Source organism: Lagenorhynchus albirostris, chromosome 4 (genome assembly GCF_949774975.1).
Source record: "Lagenorhynchus albirostris chromosome 4, mLagAlb1.1, whole genome shotgun sequence".
NCBI classification, from domain to species: Eukaryota; Metazoa; Chordata; class Mammalia; order Artiodactyla; family Delphinidae; genus Lagenorhynchus; species Lagenorhynchus albirostris.
Genome location: NC_083098.1, coordinates 121,448,026 through 121,473,580, shown reverse-complemented (window position 1 = coordinate 121,473,580; position 25,555 = coordinate 121,448,026). Strand labels below are relative to the sequence as shown.

Genomic DNA, 25,555 nt, shown 5'->3' with positions numbered 1-25,555 from the left:
TTATCATAGTCACATCATAACTAGCACATAGTACAACTAGGCAGATCTCATGCTTTAAACGAAAATGAAGGTCACAGCACTTTAAGGAAAAAGATAGAAAAACATCACTCGAAAATAAAAGTCACATACCACAAGGGTCAGAAATGGTCCACTAAAGATAGGTTATACAGAATTTAAATCATAGAGAGGGACATGTCATGGGCACAATGACAAAAAGAGAAATCATATTGCAGAAGAAGGAGAAGAATGGGGGCCAGCAGCCATCAATTTGTTTTAAGTCACTCCTACCCAAGGAATTTGGTTCCAGGAGGCCCCAGCTGAAGGATGCGGCTGACCAAACTTTCTCCCTCATTAAGTGGGGGAGGAGCCGTTGGCAGGTGAAGTTTACTGAGTACATCCAAAGCAGCAGTGAAAGAAAGAACATAAGTAAGCTTCAGGTGTTGTTTTCCACAGAACCCCAGCGTCACCAGCTGATGAACAGGGTGAAGTTTGGTTTCACACTGCATTTGGTTCTGCCCCCTCCATTGGTCACAAAGAGCAAGAACAGAGACCCAGAGTGTACAATGGAGGCGTGTGGAAGGAGGGAGCATGGGGGTCAGATCTGTCCCTACTTAGGTTCACTGCCAGGGCATGAGCCAAAAAAGAAAAAAAATATGCTCCAGTGGAAAGACAGAGCTGTTGGGGATACAGTAAAAACTCTGACTCCATAGCGAGGCCAGAAGTTTTCATGGATATTCCTCAACAGATATGACGAGTATTCAAAAGCCTACAACTACCTGCACATGAGGGAGGGGAAAGGACTTGGTACATACAGAATGAAAGGAACCACTGGGGAATTACTCCAACCATAATGGCATCTTCTGATGCAACCCAGAACTTCACAGGCTCCTTCTAAATCGCTGGTCTGTCTGATAGGACATGGGGGGTGGTTTCCATAATTGGGAAATACAGACACACTCCTTTTCACGTGTGAACGTAATTTGGAGCAACCTGTTAACAGTTTGCTCCAAATTACAAGGCTTTAGAACATTTCCTGAGTTCTAAAGCAAGAAATCCTCTCCCCAGTATGACACTGGCAAAGCAAGAGTTCACAATTCATAGGATATTCTCCCAGTTCTTGAGCACAAAGGGTTGATATGACAAGACTTAAATACAATTGATTTGTTTCAAAATATTTTGAAACTTGTCCCCCTCCAAAACTTCATTGTTTTGTCAGTTTTCAGCAGTAGCTACTCACTTCTTGGCATACTGAGATACCACTTAATATAAGCAGCCATACAAACAGAAGAGAGAAGAAATGTTTATTTCTGCTCAAAATTGCTACAATGAGCATGGCGAAAGTTATTCTTGATTTGGTCCTCTTAATGAACACTATGCCTAAATAAAATGCCAGTATAATTATAAGACTCAAGGTAGCAATTCTGACAACAGAAAAGACAAATCAAATCACATAGACTAAATTTTTGGATGTTCTATAAAGAACACTGCTCTCCAAAGTGAAGATAAGAATTCTGTTTTGTAACTATACCAGACTTTATATTTGGAATAGACTAGTATAGTTGACCCTTGAATGACTAGGCAGGTCCACTTATGCCCTGATTTTTTTCAATAGTGAATATTACAGGACCACACAGGCCGACTCTAAGGTGTATGCAAAGTTTTCACTGTGTGGAGGGTCAGCACCTCTAACCCCTGCATTGTTCAAGGGCCAACTGTATTTTTTTCCTCTATGACTTCACCACTTAAATCTCAGATTAAAAAAATACCTACCATCGACCAAAACATGATTATTCATATTGGGAGTCTAGCACCTACTATCACATTCAAAGAGAAAGAGTAAATAACAGTTAACCTGAATGTTTAATCCATTAATGCCTTAAAATAAGAGGCATTTAAGTGGAGTCAAGCATTGAGGCATTACTTCCAATTCTTAAAAAAATTTCATAGGGGCCAATCTTCTTTCAAAATGTTTTGACGTACCTTTTTCCATTCCATCCTAGTGATTTCATGTGGAGGACACAAGCTCATCGGTGACTAAGTGGGAGGTTTATCAGAAACCCTTACCCAAGGAACTGAGCACCCGAAGGTCCGACTTCAATCAGGCGACTGGCCAGGCCTTCTCCTTCCACCATTGGAGGCATTGTCGCCAGTCTATGGCGTTTGACCAGTCGGCAGGTGACTCGTGTTGGGGCAGTACATTTCCGAGGCGGAATGATGATGCGGAGCCCATTGTGTCTGCATCCTCGCATAGCACCACCTCGGGCGTCCACCATAAAACTAACCAGGAAACTAAAAATTAAAATAGAAGGTTAGATGTGTTTAGAAATATCAATGGCAGATGAACAAGCTTTGTCAAGTTATTTTTTTTCCATAATGCTCTGTTCTTAAAACATCTCTTTTTTATTTATATGCATGGTGGCCAAAAATTGCCCTTAAAAGTTATTTTACTTTATACCAATGCCTTTATTTTAATTTGGTTGTTGTTTTAATTTTTGTATTTTTGATCTGTAGCTAAAGAAGAGTTCTAATTTTTTTGATAATGGTAATATTAAATATAAATTGTAAATTAAAAATATATCCAATTGACTTAGAAAGTATAATGAAATTATGTAAAAAATATTGATTAGTTTCCTTTTGTTATCAATGCAAATACTTTTGCTTCCTTCTATGTGTGTCCTGAAAAATCCATATTTTGAAATAATATAAGGATAGAGCAGAGGGGAAAGACTAAATTGCAGCTTTTCTAAGTAAACTCAACTTGACTTTTAAAAATTACATCTTGTCCAGATCATTTTAGTATAATTCTATGACAAAAAAATTCACAGGCCTTCTCCCAAGATCAAACCCATGTACATGCATCCTGCTCCAACATCGTCTTACCCAGGATGCAGGTTTTTAACTCATTACATTCTAAAAATAAAAAAGAGGAAAAGCAAAGTAATCAAATGTTTTGGATAGAACCAATTTACTGGTTAAAATGCACTTTTTCACTTCTTACGTAGAAATCTCTCTGCTATACCTTTTTTTTTTTTTTTTTTTTTTTTTTGCGAGCCTTTCCCGTCGTGGAGCACAGGCTCCGGACGCGCAGGCTCAGCGGCCATGGCTCACGGGCCCAGCCGCTCCGTGGCACGTGGGATCTTCCCGGACCGGGGCACGAACCTGTGTCCCCTGCATCAGCAGGCGGACTCTCAACCACTGTGCCACCAGGGAAGCCCTGCTATACCATTCTAACTGAAGGGGTAGATAGGAAACAAAGATTATAAATACCCTCTATTCTGGGTTTTGAAGTGGGAAAACCTGGGCTCATTCTAATGGAGGATACCTGTGCATCATGATTTTCCCCAAATTATAATAAATTGAATATGGAAAGTCATAGGTAGTAATTTAGAAATGTAAAGGCATCTATTATTTTTGCTCCCTTTTTGCCAAGCTAATTACTTGTAAATAGGGGAATAATGATCCAAGGTGACTTGGTTTGTTTATTTTAAGTGTACCAAGAGAAAGGGTTTGTCTGAACTTTGAAGTTGTTTCCTTTGGGCTGTTTCTGCAGCTTAGTTTGAGTTCTTCTCACTATGTTAGTGTAACACTCATTAAAGCCTTGGAAGCACGCACTTTGTCAAGGAGCAAAAATTAAACCAGGCAAACTGATGGTCATACACATAGACACAAAGACACACACAGTGTGCACACCCTTACACAAATAACATTACTGTCTTTCCCAATTCTCCTTGCATTTGCAAGCTTTTTATACCAAAACAGAAAGAGGAAAGCACCATACAGGTGTATTATGGATCTACTGATAGCTTAACCAGCACAGAACTATACCAGATTCATCACACCTAGACATTGCATCCATGACAACATGTAAAACATTTCAAAGATATTTCATCAAAGTAAGTTATGGGATAGAAACACAATACATTTATGTTATTTTTAGATAAGTGAAGGAAAAATACCTTAGCGTCCTCTTTATAGCAGAACACAACTCATTAAGCATGCTATTAAACAGAAACCCTGTTGCTAGTAATACAAATGGATGTGAAGGAGCCCAGACTGCCTGTCTGAAGCAGGTCGTGCAGGATGAGACCATGAGAAGAGGCGACACACTTCTTCCCACATGCAGGAGCCGGTCTAGACCTACCAATTCATACCCAGTCCTCTAAGTTTTTAGTATGTGGTACAAACTGGGGAGTATAACCAACAGGTAAATCCTGAAGTGTGGATATTTCTGGTCTTTATCAAATCACAATGAGAAAATGTTGGCTGCTTTTCTCATTACTAGCGTTTAAGTAGGCTTGTTTTTTTTTTTTTTTTTGGATCCCAAGAAAACAGGAGTTTACTGTGGTTTAGAATTCAGAATGACTGTACATAATAATTAGGTTTAACTGACAACACTTTTTTTGAAATTTCTGAATTTTTGCTAAGTTTTATATATTATCACTAGCTTGAGTTCCCCCCCTCTCTTACTTTTATTACTAGAGTCACCAGAAGGAAGATTTAAAATATTTCAAAAATAGCTGTTTCTGGGCAAGTCACCCAGCACACACTCCTAATGTTTCCTCTGGTTTCAAACATAAAGGGGAACCCGGCTCAGACAAGGACAATCCTTGCTGCACACCCGCCGGCTCATGCATCCCACTTTTTATTCCGAGAGGCTCCAGCTCAAAACAAAAGTTACAAGGTTAAGCGCTACACCGAGTTCCTGACACAGCTAAACCCCGCTTCGTCTTCAAAAACACAGAAGTCTGTAATTCCTTTTTGAACATGCCTTCGAAGTGGAGGTCTTTGGCCATGAGCTCCTTTCTGACACCATCTAGTGCCCACTGGTGGTCTGTCAGCTCCAAAGCCTCCCACTCTGTCTTAAAAGCTCTATTGATGTCTGTGAGCATGGCCATGGCTGCTCCAGACATCTGTTCCTGCATTATCCATGATTGGTCAACATTATCTTGGCCCAAAATCACAGAGTAAATGCTCCAAAGCCCAAAGACATTGAGGAAATACCAGGATGCAGAACTCACCCAGGAGGCATCTAATGTGAGTAGTTCAATTTCTTGCTGTAGCATAGGCTTAAAACAGAGGGTCAGTGGAAACAGGACCTTGGTTATGACAAAGCCTGAAAATGTCATGTTGATCCATCCACCAATAAGAATCAGAGGGAGGACATTTGTGACATTGCCTTTCATCATGTTGGTGAGCATAGTGGGATCAGTCATAAGAGAAGGAGGCACAACCTTCCTTTTAGTTTTTTGAAAAAACCCATCCTCTGGGTTGTTGAAGTAATATTTTCGTGTCAGGAAAGACTGTTTGGGAATTTTTTTTCCATTTTCCCTGAGGACTCTGCTTCGAATTAGGACTTGACTGTCGGAGACTTGTTCCTGGGTGAGCTTCTTGTCACTCTGCAGCAGGATGGACATGTAGTGGCAAATCATGCCCATGAAGAAGGTGATGATAACGATGGGCAGGAACACCCAGAGGCAGATGTTGGAGTCAAGCAGCAGCTCCGGTCCTGCCATTTTCACAGAGAGCCGGCTCCTGGCCGGCTGTAGCTGGGTTGATCTTCACCGGGGCGCGGGCTGCGGGGCTCCTCGTCAAGTTCGCCTCTGGGCCTTCTCACGACCCTCAACCAGGTGAGCCTGGGACGAAACCACAGCCTCGGCCCTTGCGCCCTGCCCACCGCCAGGCCGCCAGGCCGCCCACTAAGTAGGAATTCTTAAAAAATTATTTTCTATTTGCCTTTTAAAATGCACTATTGCTCAAAAGAATGAGAGAACTGGTAACGCTTCTAGATGACTATAAAGGTTTCTTTTCCATTTTACTATTTTCTTTTGACTATGATATTTATGTTGATTTTTATAAAAACTAGAAAAAAGTGACTTAAGTTTCAACCAGTGCTGTTCCAAACTCATTGCTACATTTCTGACTTTCTCTACTTTCTCTGATTTTGTTTCATCTTTTGAATACTAGCAGCACTGGTGAAGAACAGGGACTCAAACCAGTAAGGAACTATATATAATACATCTGCTTGATATTATCAATCTTCAATACTATTTGTACCATTTGAAGGCATTTAGGGAATTTCCCAATTCATGTTACATGCTGTTACATTTCCACTATGTTTATTCCAGTGATGGCTTAGGGCCTATATAACATCTCCATTTAGAACATCTTCTAGAGGTGCAGGATAAAGCAGGGGGCCCCAACCCCTGGGCCAGGAACAGGTATCTGTCCATGGCTTGTTAGGAACCAGGCCGCACAGCAGGAGGTGAGTGGCAGGCAAATGAGTGAAGCTTCATCTGTATTTACACCCGCCCCCCATCGCTCGCATTACTGCCTGAGCTTCGCCTCCTGTCAGCGTTATGGTGAGTTGTATAATTATTTCATTATATATTACAATGTAATAATAATAGAAATAAAGGGCACAATAAATGTAATGCACTTGAATCATCCCAAAACCATCCCCCTGACCACTGTCTGTGGAAAAACTGTCTTCCATGAAACTGGTCCCTGGTGCCCCAAACGTTAGAGACTGCTGCTCTAAGGAATGAATTGAAGTAGCTATGTTCTTGGCTGTAACAATGTTAAAGTAACTCTATGTTTGATTACTTTCTCTGATTTTGTGTCATTGACTGATTTTTTTTTTTTTTGGCGGTACGCAGGCCTCTCACTGTTGTGGCCTCTCCCATTGCGGAGCACAGGCTCCGGACGCACAGGCTCAGCGGCCATGGCTCACGGGCCCAGCCGCTCCGCGGCATGTGGGATCTTCCTGGACCGGGGCACGAACCCGTGTCCTCTGCATCGGCAGGCGGACTCTCAACCACTGCGCCACCAGGGAAGCCCTGACTGATCTTTTTAAAATTCTCTTTTGTTCTCATTTACTCCATAATTTCCACGCCCCTTTTCATGCAACAATTTGTTACCCTCCTAGTAAGTACTAGGTGCCCTGCTAGGAACCAAGCGAGAATACAGAAAGTAAAGACGTAGTTGCTGCTGCCGAGATGCTCACAGTCTAAGCCCCAAATGTCACATGATGGTTTCACTTACTCAGAATCACTTCCTTTCCTGATCAACGAGAAATGAATTAAACCATATATAGAAGCCATATCAGTGCCACAATGACAGTGACCTTGTTCTCCATATTTCTTCCTGTGTCCCCTCAGTGCCTAGCACAATGTAAATAGAGCACATAGTAGGTAGTTAATAAATAATTGTTGAACAGTGAATGAATGGAAGAGTGAAAATGGTAAGTTGTGAGAAGCTGTATATATTTATTTCTTATTGAGAAGAAGCCTAAAATAGAAGGTTATTTAATTCTCTGGTCCCTGGACAAACAATCCAGTCAGACCTCATTCAAATTACTACACTCAGATATTTCAGCTCATAAAATAGCAGAACAGTTGAGAAGGACCGACCTCAATGTTAAATATTCCTCTATAGGTATTTTACTGCTCCAAAATGAGAGACCCAATATATTTATTTCCCTTGATAGAGGATGAAGAAAGACCAAAGATTTGAAAATAAAAGAACTTAAAGACCGGAGCTGCAAGTAGATAAGTTTAACTATATGTGTCTCGGTGTCATCACAGATCTGGAAAATTATATTTAAGTACTGCACTGGAACACAAAGTAAATTGGAAAAATTTAGGTGCCAATGTGCATAATTCAGAGAAAAGAAAAATTAAATTTCCAATGAAAACAAGTTTTTGTGTCTTTATCAAATAACTAAAGGAAATGCAACAGGAACAAAAAGCAACAAGCTCTACTGAGGGAATTATTTGACAAGAGAGAGAGAGAAAGAAAGAGACAAAGAAAGGGGTGGGGAGGGAGGGAGGGAGATGGAGAGGAAAGTAAATCAGAAGGATATCAAGAAAGAAACAAAAGTATTGGAAGTCATGAAAGAGCTAAATACTGATAGTAAAAATTAATAAAAATGTTTACAAATTTAGCAAGGAAATACCCTAAGCCAATCAGACTCAAATAATGTAACTGCAGAATAAACAACCAATTAAAAAGCTGACTATGTAGAACTCTATACCAAAAGAAGTCTTTTCTTCAAATAAGAGGGAATAAGAGAAATAATGATTCAAGATTATATCTAGTGCTGATGAAAAATCTTTTAGATAAAAGTCAACATGCTAATCATTAATCCCAATAGTTTGTAATATAAAATTAGGTTAGCATTTGAGCATTTTCATTTAAAAAATCAGAATCAAAAGGTGTCACTATTTGGATAGGAAGCAGAATTAGTGGATAGTTATTTTGTGATGTATAAAACAATTTCAAGGGACATCCCTGGTGGTACAGTGGTTAAGAATCTGCCTGCCAATGCAGGGGACACGGGTTTGAGCCCTGGTCTTGGAAGACGCCATATGCCGTGGAGCAACTAAGCCCATGCGCCACAACTACTGAGCCTGCACTCCAGAGCCCGCGAGCCACAACTACTGAGCCCGCGTGCCACAATTACTGAAGCCCGTGCGCCTAGAGCTCGGCTCCTCAACAAGAGAAGCCACCACAATGAGAAGCCCATGCACCACTACGAAGAGTAGCCCCCGCTCGCCACAACTAGAGAAAGCCCTCGTGCAGCAACGAAGACCCAAAGCGGCCAAAAATAAATAAATGAAATAAATTTATAAAAATTAAAAAAAAATTTCAAAAAGCTAAAAGCAGATTATAAAAGACCATTTACTTTTTTTGGTACCATAGGAAAAAGTGAAAGGTTGGAAAGGAGGGAGTCATTATATGAATCAGTTCACATACTAGGTTTGATTAAGTAAATATGATTTTCTCATATGTTCAGATTACAAATGGGACAAGATAATGCCTATAAACAGTTGGAGATGAAAGAAGTTGAAGTAAAAACATGTAATTAAGTATGCACAGAGGTATCGTATATGGATTAAAGCTCAGCTCCACTGTTTGTGAGCACTGACTAAAGCCTCATCTGTCAATGAAGGATAATCATACCACCACTTAAGGGCAGAGTGAGGATTAAATCATGTATGGGTAAAGCATATAGAATTCAATAAATGCTTGTTCCCATCATTTTCCTTTCCTGGCACCATATGGTTTTATATGTCTTAAAAATTATAGTATAATATAATACCTAAAAAATAAACAGAGAAACTAACGTTTATTAAATACCTACAATGAACCCGGAACTTTGCTAAAGCAGTTTAATATGGAGTTCTCATTGGTTTATGAACTGTACTATTCAAAGAAGATATAAAAATACTACTATCACAGAGCACAAGATAATGCAGCAAGTACCATGCTGTTTCCTGGATACAACTCTGATCTACCAAGAGATCTATCCCTGTCTTGAATTATTGCTGTAACCTCGGGCAAGGCACTTAACATCTTTAGGTTTCAGTTTTCTCATCCATGAGAGACATTAAATTCTTAAACTCTAAGGTGGCCTTCTGGTGTTCAAATTCTAACTAGGTTAGGCAACCTATTGGAATATTCCATTTCAGATGTTCTAGAAGCATTCCTAATTGGAAAATAAACTGCTACTCAAGCAAGAAATATACACTATTTTTGCTGTATGGTTAAAACAGTCAAGGAGCAGTTTTGCAGAAAATGTATACACATACTGCATTGAACATTGACTTCAGACTGTACACACAAAAAACATCACGTAACATACTCGGTTTTAACTGTATATCTTACTCTCCAAATGAAATTCAACAATCATGCAAAGTAGAAACTCTTATTGAAGTTTTCTATATTGTGAGATATGATGTTATCACAATTTAAAAGGAATAAAAGCCAAAGCAATCCACCATTATTATGCAGATGACTTGCCTAGGAATATGTAGTTGATTAGCTAGACAGGTACATGCTTCAGAGGAGGCAGCAGAAAACAATGATTCTGCACTTTTGAGGACTATATCCTCCACCCCAAAAGTTATGAATCCTTAGGTTTACTTTTAATTCATCCAGGACCATGGGGTGGGGACGGGGAGGACACTGCAGCATTCGAAGTTAGTTATTGATTGAAAATAGGGGAAAAAATGTCATCAGGGTGCTTCAGTGATCCACATATACATAGCAAGAGGGCCTTAAATCTGATTTCTGGGGCACTATGAGAAAACTGTATCATGAGCTCTTTCTCCTCTATAATTTCCTTAATTCCTTCCCAATCTTTGAAATTCCATGAACTGAAAAACTGATGAAAAACGGCTTTGAAAAAAGTGCCTCAAACTTGTTAAAATCACCAAAATATTTATCACTCACTATATTCATGTATAGAAACATAATATTTAGTGTGTATTTCAGAAAAAAGTAAAAGAATGGATGTAAATTTTTCAAAATTGAAAACGGTTTTATTTGTAGACAATCTTTAGTATCATGATGGATGACTGTAAAATAAAACATAATAATCAGCAGTTTGATAAGAACCTTTAAAAATAACTTTATTAAAATGAAATAGAATAAGGGATATCTTTAGAACACTGGAATCATTCTACAGCACAATTTGTAAAATATCAAAAGCCTGCATTTAAAGTAGTACTAGCAAGCAAATGCACTATTAATAAACTTTCAGCCCTTGGTTCACCTAGAATATAGTTTAAAAAAAAAAACCTCTGCTAAGTGACACTTAAAATCACAACCTTTACTATAACTTGAAAATAGCTCAACCAATTTGCATAATTGCTGGAGTAGCATTTTTCAGCTCTATGTAGCACTTGTTCTCACAAAAGAAGCTAAGATATGGAGACCCATGACCAAGACAGGCTCTCACTTTAGGTCTACATTCATTTTGGTACAACCCCACCTAATTTCCAATAAAATAAGAAATACCCACTTTCTCTATACCATATAGCCATAATATGGATAAAATACATCATTCTCCCTCTCTCTCTCTCTCTCTCTCTCTCTCTCTCTCTCTGGCTAGGTATGGTCACACTAAAGCATCCTGAGGCAGGGTATATGCAGAAGGAAATGACAAAAGGAGGAGAGGAAGAGGCAACATGTTCAGAGAAAGAATTATGCAGAAGTTCACCTGCTGTTGTCACGATCAAGACATGGAGAGGTGCGGCTGCAACAGAATAGATACTTTAGCACAGAGAAGGAATGGATAACGTGAAATATAAAGAAGGAAATCAGAAGTGACTTTCAACTGAGATATATTATTTATATACCAATACCGTATTCATTGAAAAAAAGATGGAAATACAAATGAGATACAGCTCTATGCAAATGCTGAGAGAAGAGCCAGGTACAGGGGCTCTGTAGCAACTCCCAGGTTAGGGAACTGGGATATTATAAAATCACTGGAACATGGATTTGTAGCCTTATTCAACTCTGGCTTACGTGGGCACTTAAAATCTAAATGTCCAAGAAGCTACAAAGCATCAAAGGGCATTATAATGAGAGTTTCAAAGTTTTCGATTTGATGGACATAGTTTTGCCTCCAAAGCTTTTCTTTCATACTTTTAATACTTTCAAAATAACGGTAATGACCTTTTGGGCTCTTACAGAAGAAATGCAAACAGAAAAGGCACAATTAAAAAAAAATAGCTCCAATGACACACAATAGCATAAACTATACGGCAGAGTAGGTAACATTAATTACCTACTAGTAAGTAACAGAAACTATGCAAACAAAATCTTAGTGCTTTTTTCAAGACTTTCACTCCCTGTTTTGGGGATTGCTGTCTTCCTCGCTGGTCATATTGTTGAATCCCACTTTACAGTCCTGCCTTTCACTCCTCTTCTACCTGAGTCTGCTCTTCCTCAAAACACTCCATACGTTTTTCACAGAGTTCACTTGGGTTTTCAACACCTGATGATATATAAATGGATATACATATCCTTTGGACCAGAAACCCAGCCTTACAAAACAGTTGTTTTGCTACTTATAAAATAATTTTCTTCATCCAGAAGAATTTACCTTCATGTACCTTTTAAAAAAGGAGTGTTTGAAATACACTAACAGCTAAATTAACCGCTATATGTACTTAGATAAATATTAACGTTGTCAAATGAGAAACAGCTTTAACTTCCTTGAGTTTCAAATATCACCTTCCACTATTTGAGCTAACATCTTTACTTTTTTTTTTTTAAATAGACTATATTTTTTAGAGTAGTTTTAGGTTCACAGCAGAACCATCTTCAACATGTTTTTATGAAAAGGAAGTCCTTTAAAAGATTACTTTCTTATTGACTTCTAGTTACCATATCTTGTAGTATAACATCATGAATTGACACTTATTTGTTGGCACTTGGCTGTTATTAAAAAAGTATAAAAATAAAGACTTTCAAAATAATATTTCAAATGAGTCACAAAACTAGCTCTCACTAGGAACTTGTGCCTTACATCTGTTGATTCATTATGCACTTATGAAATAGGGAAGATTAAATTCAAATTCAATCTTGTCCAACCTTGTGTTGGATGTGATTATGACTGGGATACTAGAAATAATAATTGTTGGTTAGAGTGTGAATCAGTAAGGCAACTTCTTCAAGAACAACAACAAAAATATTACTGTCAGCCTTTCTTTTGCTAGCTATTGGCTGTATCTCTTGGTCAGAACAGGTTTTTTAATCACTGATACCTATTCTCCTATAGTGACAGACATTAGTCATCGGAAACAGTAGAAGTAAAAGAAAATCACTAATAGTGCTTATTGGTAGAAGCTGTGTCTTCCATTAATCTAAAATCCCTTTATCTAATCTAATAGAACATTATACATCAAATTAGTGGCATATGCATATAAAAGCTAACTTTATTATCCCTTCTATCAAAAATTATTTTTTTCTTACATTTTGGGCAGATTTTGAAGTGGCTTAGGAATTCACCCAATTAATTAAAGAGAAACTCAGTTCCTTGAAAACTATATAAAAACTATTACTCAGGAATCTGGTGTATAATGAATAAAATTACATGTTATTATTACATGATATATTATGAATTTTATTCATATACATTCATATCATGGTAGCTTTCAAATACCATCACCCTCAGAATCATTGAGTCTTCAGTGGTAACTACCCATCCTCTTAGAGTCATCTTTTGCACTGTGTTCATTCAAATACTATAGTAGAGACACAACTTTATGATAGATTACCTGATTAAAAATAATAAGTCAAACACTGCCATTATGAACTGTACCACATTGGTTATTGTCATTTAGAGGATTCAGAATACATTTTGTTTCACTGATTTGGAATTTGTTAAAGATGTGGAAAATGTGTATGGGATTATATAAATACTAATGACTATAATCTATTGAGTACTTATTCTTTCTAGGCAAAAAACTAACTACTTAAGAAGTGTCGAATTCTTAAAGCTCCACTATGGAATTCATAATATAACATTCATCTTATAGGTAAGTAAACTGAAACTTATATATTTTATACAACTTGCCCAGTGTCACATATTGAGTGTCAGGGCCAGGATCTGAATTCTGATTGATCTGATTCCAAACACACTCTTAACCATCATGTTATCTCTCTTCCAGAGATTGTCTTCCAAGTTCAAATAACAACACATAGGTGTGTTTCTTAAAGGTAGTGGCTAGGTTTTACTCATCTATGTTCCTTAGTGCCTGGCACAAGGTTTGATACATTGTAGAATTCAACAGTGTGTGAAGAATGAATACTTAAGTAAATGGAAAGGATAAAAAATATTTGAAGTAACTAGTCATATGTTAATTACCTAAGTCACCCTTAAAGTCAAACTTTTATTAGGCAATTTTGTTCCTTTTTAACAGTTTGTATAAAACATATATATCTGCTCTATTGGTACTTGTAGAATACACCAGTGCCAAGGCCCCAGTGACAGAGACTGTGATGTAACTGATTTGAGTTGGGCCCCAGGCATCAATATTTTTTAAAGCTCCCAGGTGATACCAATGTACAGCCAGCGTTGAGGATTAGCATCAGTGATCAGGTGTGAAGTTAACAGAAAAACTGATTTATTAGAGACCAAGATTTTAAAGATCCTTATTTTAATGAGTGATTAAACTTTAACCACTGGATACTCTTGTTTCATCATAAGTAATCAATTCTAATTACTTACACATGTATCTAGTTTTATACTATTGGTATGTATATTGATGTACATCATCTGAGTATTTTACTGCCCTTCAGTAGTTAAGACTTCTTTAAGAAATTCCTTTTATAAAGTAAATTATTTTGGAAATTGAAATATCACCATAACACTTCGACTCTTTTATAAATTCAGTTACTAATAGTTAATTACATTTTGCTTATAATAATCTTGTCACTTTGTAGGCTGGGTATAGGCTTCAAATACTAGACTATGGTTTCTAGATTCTGAACTATTATCCATCAACACTCTAGGTCCAACTTTCTTTTTTTTTTCTTCTCATCATTGTTGAAAAACTTAGTAGCAGAATACAATGTTATGCTTTTTGAGTAATTTATAGCTGTCAGATTTTAATTATTTTATACTTAAAAATATGTAAGTAAATTTGGATGAGGTTTAATTGATTTTTATTCCCTTGAATAACACCTGCATCAAGGACTAGCTTTTACTTATTTAACAAAGAAGAGTATTATGATTATTTTCAATAACTAATTTTATATTCATTCTCCGAGCCTTTAACAGAAGATCAGGCTAAGAAGTACAACATTTTTAACTACGATATCTTAGAATGCTTTCCTGAAAGGAGAATATTTTTTTTATATTTATTTATTTTGGCTGCTCTGGGTCTTAGTTGCAGCATATGGGACCTAGTTCCCTGACCAGGGATCGAACCCTGGGCCCCCTGCACTGGGAACACGGAGTCTTACCCACTGGACCACCAGGGAAATCCCTGAAAGGAGAATATTTTAGAATAATCAGAACAAGAAAGAATCTACTAAAAATAGTTCTGGGGATTATGGAAAAAGAGTTTGGGATAATAATTTAAATCAAAATATTATATTTAGTTAGATAAAATATGGCAGGGATTAAAAGTGATTAAATAAAAACATCTTAAAAGTTTATATGTAATTATGAAATTACTATACAACTTGACACCATTGAAATGTAAGGAAAAAAGCAATCATGAAGAGTTTACAATTTAAAACTCCTTAAGGAATGTATGTTCCACATAATTGAATTCTTATAACTTAAGATGATCTTTAAGAATGTTTAAAATTATTAACTCAAAGTCCTACTTTTTAATGAGTTGATATAAATAGGCAGCATTTCTTAAGTAGTGGCAAATATATTATCTGGATGACTTTTAAAAGATAACTGAGAACCTGACTGGTTGCATTCAAATTTTCCTTTTTAGAATATCCCTACTTCAAACAGCTTGTGAACTCCTCTATACATTTGTATGACTCACACTTCCGTAAACATGATTTTAAATGCATTAAAACATAAGCAAAGGCATTTATGAAACTAGTCAGTTAATCTTAGTAAACAGAAATTTCAAAAAAGCAAATGATCTTGCCCCTCTTTTCAAGGCCATCTTAAAGACAAAAATGTGAACAGTAAGGAGGCCACTGGTATACTCTGGTTAGTTAGCAAGCTGTCTGACGCAATTCTACGACTTATTTGAAAACAATGGTCAGTTCTTCTATGCTGAATTCGACGCTTTTTGCTGGTTTGTTTGTGTGGATAGAGTCCATGGTGGGATAAAGCAGTGACAAGTTTTCAAAAAGGTCACTTCCCCTGTAAGCTAGCCATCAGCTAAAGCTACTGGACAAAGCTGTTATTTTCACTCATCTCTTTTTACCTCTCGATCTGGATGCATAATATTGATTTACTTACCCTGAATGAATAGGGCTGGAAGAAAGAGCCACGTTGTCTAAGTTCTCAGTGCCCCAGCTTAGACGATAAGAATTCCTTTCTGCCTCCTTGGCTAGAGTTGACACCTAAACACAAAGAACACTGGATTTAATAAAAAGACGTTCCTTCAATTAAATTAAAATATAATGAACTTTAAAAAAATGGCGTGACAGGAAAGTGGTATTACCTGGAAAAACGCTCATTTAAAAATATGATAGAAGACCAAGGCATTTAAAATGTATCTTTATAATGCATTCCCATTTAAATTATATTATTGATATAGGATCACATTTCTGTAATTGTCTTTGAAAAGAGTAGGTGTTCATCTACTTCCTATATCCAGCCAAAGCTGATAAAATTATATCTAAAATGAAAATATTCCATAACAAATTCTATATCTTTTCTAATAGAAAACTATTTTAAATATAGAGAGACATATTTTAACCTGTACCTTTCATCTTTTACCTTAAATGCATCCTACCTTACATTTTCCTTTAATAGAGATTTTATAAAGGAATTGAGTTTTATATATAATGTCTACCCGGAAGAATCCAGTATAGCTGAAGAAACAAGCAGTATGTTATTTTAGAAAAACTCTGCTCACTGAAAAATGCAGCAAACATTTTTTATGTTTTAGAAAAACTCTTAAATCCCTTATCCTAGATTATCAACTGAATTAATACAATTTTTTTTAGATTAAAAAACTTCCTCTGGACATTTCCGGCATCCGATAATGCTAAAAAGCTCTCCAGAAAGCAGAAATGTGAAGGCAAAAAGTCACATACCTGGTGACTGGGGATCACAACTGTGTCGTCAATCATGGCACTGTCCCTCAGGTATGAGGCATGGCTCAGGGTGTGAGACCTGTCGGAACTGAAGGATCGAAGGCTGGTAGGTTGGCAGGAGGTCATGGTCAAATACCAACAGCAGTAGTAGGGTTGGGAGGATGAAATGATGAGCCGAGCAGGAGAGTGAAAAAAGCGTGCTATTAGCTAACAGTGCAACTTCCAGGGGGACATAAATCGCAACCGTGGAAGAAGGAAACACAGGTCTCTGTGTTGCCGTACCTCTCTGTCCCACAGCTAAACTAACGTATCTTTTGACTGGTTCCTACCACTCAATGGCAAGGGCACAAGGGAATCCAGAAGATAAAATTTGATACTCCTAATCTGATTCATTTTCTTCCCAGAAATGTTTGAAACCAACAACTGTAGCTTACTTACTGCCAGTATAAGAAATTCACACAGAAAATAATTCCAGGATAGATTGCTTAAATCTGTGTTAAATGTAAATCTCCCTGCAACTAAGAAAAATATTAGGGGGCGGGGGAGGGGAATAAGACAGCCCTTGGAGAGAATGAAATGAAAGCACAGGTTCCATTTTCACTCATTTTCCTTTCTCTCCACGCCTCTTTTTCCTCCTCTCCAACTGTGAATGACTGAATGTTCGTGCACACCCCTGGAAGCTACAGAGTGAGATGAACTGTGGCCAGATGCATGTTTCCTGTGGAAGTGGTGTCCCTCCTGTTTGTCCCTGGTGTTTCCAACAATGCTATTTCAAAGGACAGCACTGTTCCTTGTGCATGTCCTGTGTGTGGTGAGTGAAGCACCACAGAGTGCTGGTTGCTGTGGCAATGAGATGCAAGAGCACAAGAAACTGTTTCCAAGACCAACCCACAAAACACACACATCCGCCAGCACGAAAACGAACTGCCAGTAGACACTGACCCAAAACTGAGGTTTGGCTTCAAAATGGGATTTAGGCCTTGATAATCAATGCTTTACACTTCTGATAAATGTGAATTTCAAAGTTCTGAATTATATACTCAAATGAAATTGGTGAACCTTGGCATTTGCATAGATGCAATTTCATTCCTTCCTAGTCAATTTGTACAATCAAATGACAAATAGATTGATAACTTAAATAAACTACATTTTATACATGTTAGTCCAAGTATTAAAGATCTGTATTCAAAATATTAGCCCAAAGCCCATAGGGGAAAATAAAGAGATATGCAAACTTTCACAATATTGATAGAAGCAAGGTTTCATTTACGTTTAGCTAGTAGGTATTTGGCTAGTGAAACGCTACAGAATTATGGACTAAACATCAAGTTAGCATATTTATTAGCAGAAGCTATTTTCTTTTGCAAATATACCTAAGTTTGTAAGCCATATACTGTCATCTTTATGAGGTGTCAATATCGCCAACTTCAATTATTTTTGAGGAAATCATCACTTGGTAGATAATTCATAGTAATTTGGGGCTTTCTCCTATTCTGCTGTAGGATTTATGCCCCCAAAGTAAATGCCGAATATTAGAGGGTAAGTGACATGAATCAAAAAAAGTTTAACTGTCTGATCCTGGGACTTCCCTGGCAGGCCAGTGGTTAAGACTCCACGCTCCCAATGCAGGGGACATTGGGATCTCTGGCTGGGGAACTAAGATCCCACATGCCACATGGTGTGGCCAAATAAATAAATAATCAAATATACGTCAATAAAAAATAAAATAAATATTTAATTGATCCTATGTTTTTACACCTATATTAATCTGTGTTTATAATAAAATCAAATCTAAATAGAATTTGACAATATACTATTTTATGTTATATAAGCTCTTGGGGAAGATTGAGGCTCCTGACACGGCCAAAGCAGGAGCAGCCTGAATGCCTAGCAAACCTATTCACAGGGGTTTTAGTCCTGGCACTTGGAAACAGCTTATATTATAGCTGTTTTTACAGCTGTGCAGTTAGATTTCGATGGTGCGCTTCATAAACAGGCTGCTGTGACCAACCTTGGTGTGACCTTGAAATTGAGGATGGGAAGGTGATTAAATTATTGGGGAAAGGGGTTTTTAATCTCAGCAAAAGCTTGTCTCAATTAGTGGACTGAGCATTTTTTTTTTCCTGCACTTGTATTGTTTTGTACCAGGCAGCACTAAGATCAACAGCTCTTAAATTCTATTATCCTTTATTTTGTTTTGAATTGAGCCAAGAGAGGGCAAACAGTAGAGAGGTCAACCTCTTGAAATGATATGGTGTCTACAGGCTCAACCATCTGCCCCCATTAGTTCTGTTGGGCTCAGATTTGTTAATTACTTAATCTCTAACCTCAGCTTTAAAATTCAAAGATCCAGATGGTGACTTTACACATTTCAAAGTGCTAGATTCATATGAATGAACAGTACTAAAGGACCAACAGGCACTGGAGTAAAGGAGTAAAGATGCCTGCTCATAACAGCAAGTAGAGATGTCGTCACTACGTAGATTAACCCTTAAAGGCAGCACCGGAATAGTAGAAACACAGGTCTCAAAGGGGAAATGGAAATTTAGCTTGGATGGGAACAACTCGAATGGCAAAAAGAAGGTACCTCAAATAAGACCCAGTGACGTGGCTGCCACCACTGTAAATGTGTAAACTTTGAAAAAAAGGCAGCCAGTTCTCAATGGCCACTCTAAGGGAGGCACCACAACTGGGTGAATGTCTGTCTGCTTTAGGAACGAGGTATTAAAGAGCTCATTTGGCTGTGAATGTAGAGCTACATCCTGCAATCAGTGTATCAGTAATAAAGGTGAATTACTGATATCCATCTACCTGATACCTGGGTCTATCTTTCAATTGGTTTTGAAACAGGAGCAAAGGGGTGTTGGTGCTATTTTTTGTCTTTCCTAGAGCCCCAACAGGAAAGAAATACAGAGGGAGAAGAAAGGAAAGAAAGAGACAAAGTGACCACAAAAAGGAGATTGGGGTAGGGAGAAAAAGATATTAGAAGATGCAGACAGAGAGTGAGGAAAGTTGGAGAGACAGAGGGAGAGAGAATAAGTTGAAACTATATGTCTAAATATCTCTATCCTCTGATTTTATTCTAGTTCACTCTGCTTACTGCCTTCTAAAATGCTAATTGGTATTTAATCAATGTTTATAGTTCTAACCGATCTTTTTTCTATGACATCATAGAATCTACTTAAATGAAGTATATGAAGTAAGAATGTTCCAAGAGTAAAGAAATTATTCTCTCTAAAGGAATCATGACCAGCACAAAGGTCTGGGATAACTCAAGTCTCTGGATCAGAAATCGCCTACCCTGATTTAAAACAGTGCAAGCAAATTCAAATATTTTGCAACAGAGTTGTCTTTTTTTTTTTTTCCAGTAAGTCAGAGGTGGTGCTGTTCAGTTAATAAATCTGCAATAGCACATATCCATAAAAGTATAAATTTTTACTTGCTGTTTAGCTAAGGGATAGGCCAAGAGTTTTTTATGATCTTAAATTTATACTTTTTCACCATGATACAACTGGTTTCTGGACACATATTAGGTGGTATCAAAGTCTGTAATTCCACAGAAAAGTATAATAATTACTATCTTAGGAAGCTGCAATATTTATTAGACATCCAATGAACGGTGTTTTCAAACCTACTGAGCAAGTGAATATCCAAACATGTCAATGTGTCTGATTTAATACATGGAGAATCTTTTGTGGTTCATTGTTATTTGGCATTTTACATTGAATTTGAATAGTATTTTTAATTTGTGAGTAATAATAAAATAAAAGGGACACAAAATCCAATGAATCAACTTGACTGTGTTTCTATTCAATGTGATTAAAATTTACCTATTTTTATTCTTCTGCATCCATGTACATTTTAGGCATCTGAATCATTTTTTTTTTAATCATCTCCAACTATACATAGGCTAATTAGGTTCCTTTTGGGGAAGCCATGCTAATGTTTTATCAACCATAAGGTGGAGCTGTGACAGTTAAAACAGTCAGGCCTGGGGTCTGTCACAGACTTTGATTCTAGTAAAATATTCACCCTTCTAGCTTGAATAGATATTCAATTTAATACATAAAAATCCTAATCTGAGAATAAATCCATAATTCTAGAATATAAGCACCCCCCGCCAAGACAGACACACACACACACACACACACACACACACACACACACACACACACACACACATTGAGCAGGGAGCAGGGAAATGTGGATGTATCCAGGAAAATCATGTTTTCATGCTATGTAATACCTACCTGGGCATGGTACTATTGAAAGCACACCAAATAAAGAAATAATGAAAAGGAAAAAAATGGTTACCGAAAAAAGGTAACTTATATTGAATTGTCTAAGCAAAATTTAAAAAATAAATAAAACACTGCATTGCAATCATGAAAATGAGATACTGACTATAATTCCATCTTGGAGAGCATGAATACATCTGGTGTTCTAGAAATGCAAGTGTGGAGCTGGACAACAGCTCACGTCTTCAATGTTTCATATCTCCTGTCTTTACAAGCTGAGAAGTATTCAGTTTAGGTAGAATCCTCTAACCACTGACCCCTGTCTTATAGAAAGTCTTGTTCTAAATCTTTCTCAGTACTAAGTACTTTCAAAGAAGGCAAAAGGATCAAATCAAGCACTTACTCTTAGTAAAAGAAATCAAGCTGGAAAAAAAAAAAGGATTTTTGGATAACAGTAATATGATTATTCATAGCTTATTATGAATTTTTGCCAAGCCATAAACATTTCACTTTATTGAAATTTGAAGCCTTTTAAGAATCTCAGACTGTGAGGCCCAAGTCAATCAGTGTGTCAAAATTCAATATCTAGAACATTGACACCATCACAAGCTCCCCTACCCTCACCCGCCAAATGGCTCCTCCCTGTGTACCCTGATCCCAAGGACCACTCTCTACCCAAGTCATTGAAGCCAAGGAACCAATCAAGTCTCCTTCCTCTTCTTCACCCACCCCGTGAAATCCATCGCCAGATCTGGCCAGTTTTACCTCACAGATATGTTCTCAAATTTTTCATTTCTAAAACTCTCCCCATGACTGCTACCACCCAGGTTAGAGTTCAAGTTGTATCCTAGCAACTTCAGCGAACACTACCGCAATAATTTCTCAGGTGGTCGATACTGCCAAGTTTAGCCCTTTGACAGCTTTCCTCTAAAATTCATCCTCTATATCACGGTCAGAGGGATCCATCCGAAATGTAAATGTGACCTCCCCTCCTTCATACTTACACTCCAGCCACACTGCACTATCCTGTTTCTCTCATACACCACGAGCCTTTGCTCACCTTATTTAAGGCTTCAAATACCCTCCCCACCTTTCTTCACCATCATCACTATTATTCTGTCTCGGTTTGGGCTCATTCCCTCCAGGAAGCCTGAGCCTCAGGGCTCCAGTTGCACTCTGTGGGTACCACTAGCTTCATCTCTCTCTCACTCCATTAGATTCTGAATTTAGCAATTACATATTAGTCATGCTTGTACCTCTGGTACCCACCACAAAGCCAGCCCAGAAAGGCACTCATTACACGCACACTGAATTGTTTTTAAAAAAAAAAAAGATAGGAGGGAGGCATTAGTACTCAAGGGAAAGGCCCAAGAAAAGCTTGTTTTTGCTAACTGCCCATTCAGAATTGACTACTCTTTAAGGCATTTATTTCTTACACTCCAAATGTGCTGGATACAGCCAAGAATAGAGCCAATATTAAAGTTATAAACCTAAGATAATTGAGTAGCAAAAGACATTACACTATGTGTACAACCACATGCTTAACCTAAATTGACAGTCATACTTTTGATGAGGCACTAAGGAATGTTCTTAATCAGTTTACCTCAAAAAATAATAAACACCTGGTGTGCTAGTTAGTAATAACCCCAAAAATTGATTGTATATTTCAGAATATAATATAAACCTCCCTGGATTTGGCTATCAAATCTGGGCTCCTTCAGATTTTGCTATCATTGCTTTTGGTATCCAGGCTCTTTAGGGATTCTGTTCTGATTCTTTTTCATGAAAAAATCCGTTCCAGGCAACATTTCCTTCTCAATTTGTTACCTTTTAACCCTTCTTCACAACATACTTCTGTTCACAGAAACTATGGCCCTAACAGAAAACCCCAAGGAGATTGGGAGGATCTTATAACTGCCGTTTAGTAGGAGTGTCCATAAGGCAAAACTGTCCTTTTAATTTGCCTAGAGAAAAAGTTGCAGATGATAAAAAATATCATATTTTAATGGTTCAGAGCTCTTTACTGATCATGGCTCTGATTCTTACAATGCTTGACTCCTACTAAACTACTTAATCTCTCTAGGCCTCAGTTTCCTTTAAAATGGACACTTGAAGTTGTTAGAGAATGCAGTAAGATAACATGCTAACTGCTGAGAGTAGTGAGATACCTATCGAGTGTCAATAATGGTGTCTACTTTTTTTATTATTATCATAAAAGTGTGTTGCACTCACTTCTGATATCAAGGGAAAGCTTTATGTGAATACCTGTCAGAGCGTCCTCCCTCCAAGCTGTATCTCAGGTAATTCATCCCATCCAGGAACTGACTGCTAGGTAGGGAGTCATCACCCAGTTCTTTTAGATCCTCAGGTCTAAGGTACTCTCCCCCATCACCTGTCATTGTGTCATCACCTTGAAGCAATCAGAGAAAGATGGAGAATTACTTGTTGAATGTAATATCGACTACAAAACATGATTATGATTGTGAAGAAATCAGCATAATAGCACTGACATCACTGAAACACTGCACGCTAGAAAAAAAAAACAAAAACAGAACACATGCAACTGAAGAGTGCTAAAACTCAGGTAAACAATATTTGACCCATTTTCCTATTACCTACTAAGAAGAAATGATTACCTGAATTGGAATTCTTTTAATATTAATTTTCTTTACTCATTTCTTTATCCCGATAGCTGATTTATCATGATAGCTGATTTATAGCTTTATATTTAACTTAGCAATTAGCACAATATGTAGACAACTTAGCATCTGTCTATAGTATCAATAATTTTGTACATAATGTCCAGCATTAACAGTCTTTTCATGTAATTGACAATATGCTAAGAAATACCTACTGCTCTAAAACAAATAAGAGGTGTATTAAATGGAACAATATGACATAAGATTAGCAAAATATGCATATTAGGGAAAGAACACTAGAATGAAGTAGACAGATTATGACATTGTAATAAACAACCTGGAATTTAATTTTAAAATCATTACGGAGCATAAAAAGGATGCTTTGTTGGAAACTAGATGGTTTCCCAAAAGTGAAGTACAGGGAAAAAAGTGAGATAGATAATAATTAAGCAGTGGCCAAAAGCGATGACTAAGTGTTGTAGTTCTCATTTGGAAGCACAGATGGTACGAGTACATTCCCTGCCCGTGAACTGGAATAGAACACTTTTAAAAATACACATTTCAGGAAATTCAATAAATAACACCTCATTCACAGAAATGCTCTCCATACCATTAATGTGCTGGGATGGGGCATGAGGCATTAGTACTCAGGGGAAAGGGGGAATAATTTAGCTGAGAGAAACAATTTTTGATGATCCTTTAAGCGTACTAATCACACACTGAAAGCCTGATAACCAATGTAAGGGAAAATGTGAAAGAATGTAGTTCATTCCTATAATTAAATTAAATATTTATTTAAATCTCATCTGTTTAAAATAAGTGTTCTAAATCAATACTAATTTATTTATAAAGATACAGCATTAAAGACTTTTAAGAGGAATATGTTTTCAGCATCTCATTACTTCCCTGTATATATGATCTTAAGAGCCCATAATCAAGACTATTAGCTCTCTAAATTACTTAAAGGCAAAGACAGTTTGAACAAAAGACCTTCCAGTAAATAGAAATGTAACTTATTCACCACTAAATTTTTTTCTCAAAGTCAATGCATTTAATATTTGGCAGTTACAAATCTCATCATTAAAATTACTTTTATTGCTCCTCAGTGAAATCATTAGATATTTATTTAGTTTTAGCTAAGTGAATTAGGCTACACAGAGTAGTTATTAAAAGTTTAGTCTTTAAAATCAGATAGACCTGGGTTCAAATTCTAATTCTACTACTTACGGGCCAGTTAATCTTCCTAAGCCTCAGTTTCCACAAGAAGAAAATGGGAATGATACTAATAATCTATCTCACGTGTCAGTTACCTGAATTAAGTAACATATAAGGATTATAACAGAGTTCTGGAATATAATAATCGCCAGTTATTATTTTTATCAATACAAAATGATCTAAGTGTTGACACACCAATGAAATATGAGCTAAATTTCATTTATGCAGAATAATTTTTGAAAAATTTAAAGAAAAATATAATTGTACTGTTTAAATATTTCATAAATCTGACAACTCTAATGAAAACATGAATACGTTTTTAAAATTACTTTTGTTAAAGTGGTTCCCCCCAACTCTTGTATATATTCTCTTCTTCAAAGTGTTCCCTCACAAAACACGATGCAGCAATAGCAGCGATCCAGGGATAAATAACAATATAGATGAACATGAAATGCATGATGTTGGTGAACTTCAAGAACCAAAAAGGTCAGAGGAGGGAGAGATCACTTTAGAATAATGTAGTGGGTTGAGTAATGTCTCCCCTGCCCCCAAATTTCATGTCTACATGGAAGCCCAGGATGTGGTCTTATGTGGAGATAGGGTCCTTGTAGATGTAAGTAAAGTAAGGATTTAGACGAGATCATACTGGATAATTGCAATGAGGGTGCTTTTTACAAGAGGAAGAGAAGGACACACAGAGACAAAGAGGAGAAGGCCATGTGAAGGCAGAGGTTGGAGTGTCTACAAGCCAAGGAACACCAAGGATTGCTGACAGGCACAGAAGCTGGAAGAGGCGAGAAAGGGTTCTTTCCTAGAGCCTTCGGAGGTTAGCATGGTCCCACCATGGACTTCCAGCCTCCAGATCTGTAAGAGAATGAATCTGAGCCACCAGCTTGTGGTAATTTGCTGTGGTAGCCCTAGGAAATTCCC

General features: G+C 37.2%; 2 protein-coding genes across 3 annotated transcripts in view; both read right to left on the bottom strand.

Annotated features, from left to right (window-relative positions):
* The window catches only part of ANK2 (ankyrin 2), a 242,161-nt gene that overhangs the window by 48,111 nt on the left and 168,495 nt on the right, over window positions 1-25,555 (bottom strand). For both annotated transcript variants that reach the window (XM_060148618.1, XM_060148619.1), the window contains 6 exons: window positions 23,037-23,181; window positions 16,534-16,636; window positions 15,731-15,834; window positions 11,003-11,038; window positions 2,065-2,289; window positions 289-387 (listed from right to left, as the gene is read on the bottom strand). In XM_060148618.1, the coding sequence (XP_060004601.1) occupies window positions 289-387; window positions 2,065-2,289; window positions 11,003-11,038; window positions 15,731-15,834; window positions 16,534-16,636; window positions 23,037-23,181 (712 nt within the window). The remainder of the gene's footprint in view (window positions 1-288; window positions 388-2,064; window positions 2,290-11,002; window positions 11,039-15,730; window positions 15,835-16,533; window positions 16,637-23,036; window positions 23,182-25,555) is intronic.
* On the bottom strand, window positions 4,683-5,513 carry LOC132519576 (ER membrane protein complex subunit 3-like). The gene has a single exon (XM_060147482.1). The coding sequence runs from the start codon at window positions 5,511-5,513 to the stop codon at window positions 4,683-4,685; it is 831 nt and encodes a 276-aa protein (XP_060003465.1).

What these genes read in the sequence shown, in the direction of transcription:
- LOC132519576 (XM_060147482.1), bottom strand. Translation starts at nt 5,513, where the DNA reads ATGGCAGGACCGGAGCTGCTGCTTGACTCCAACATCTGCCTCTGGGTG.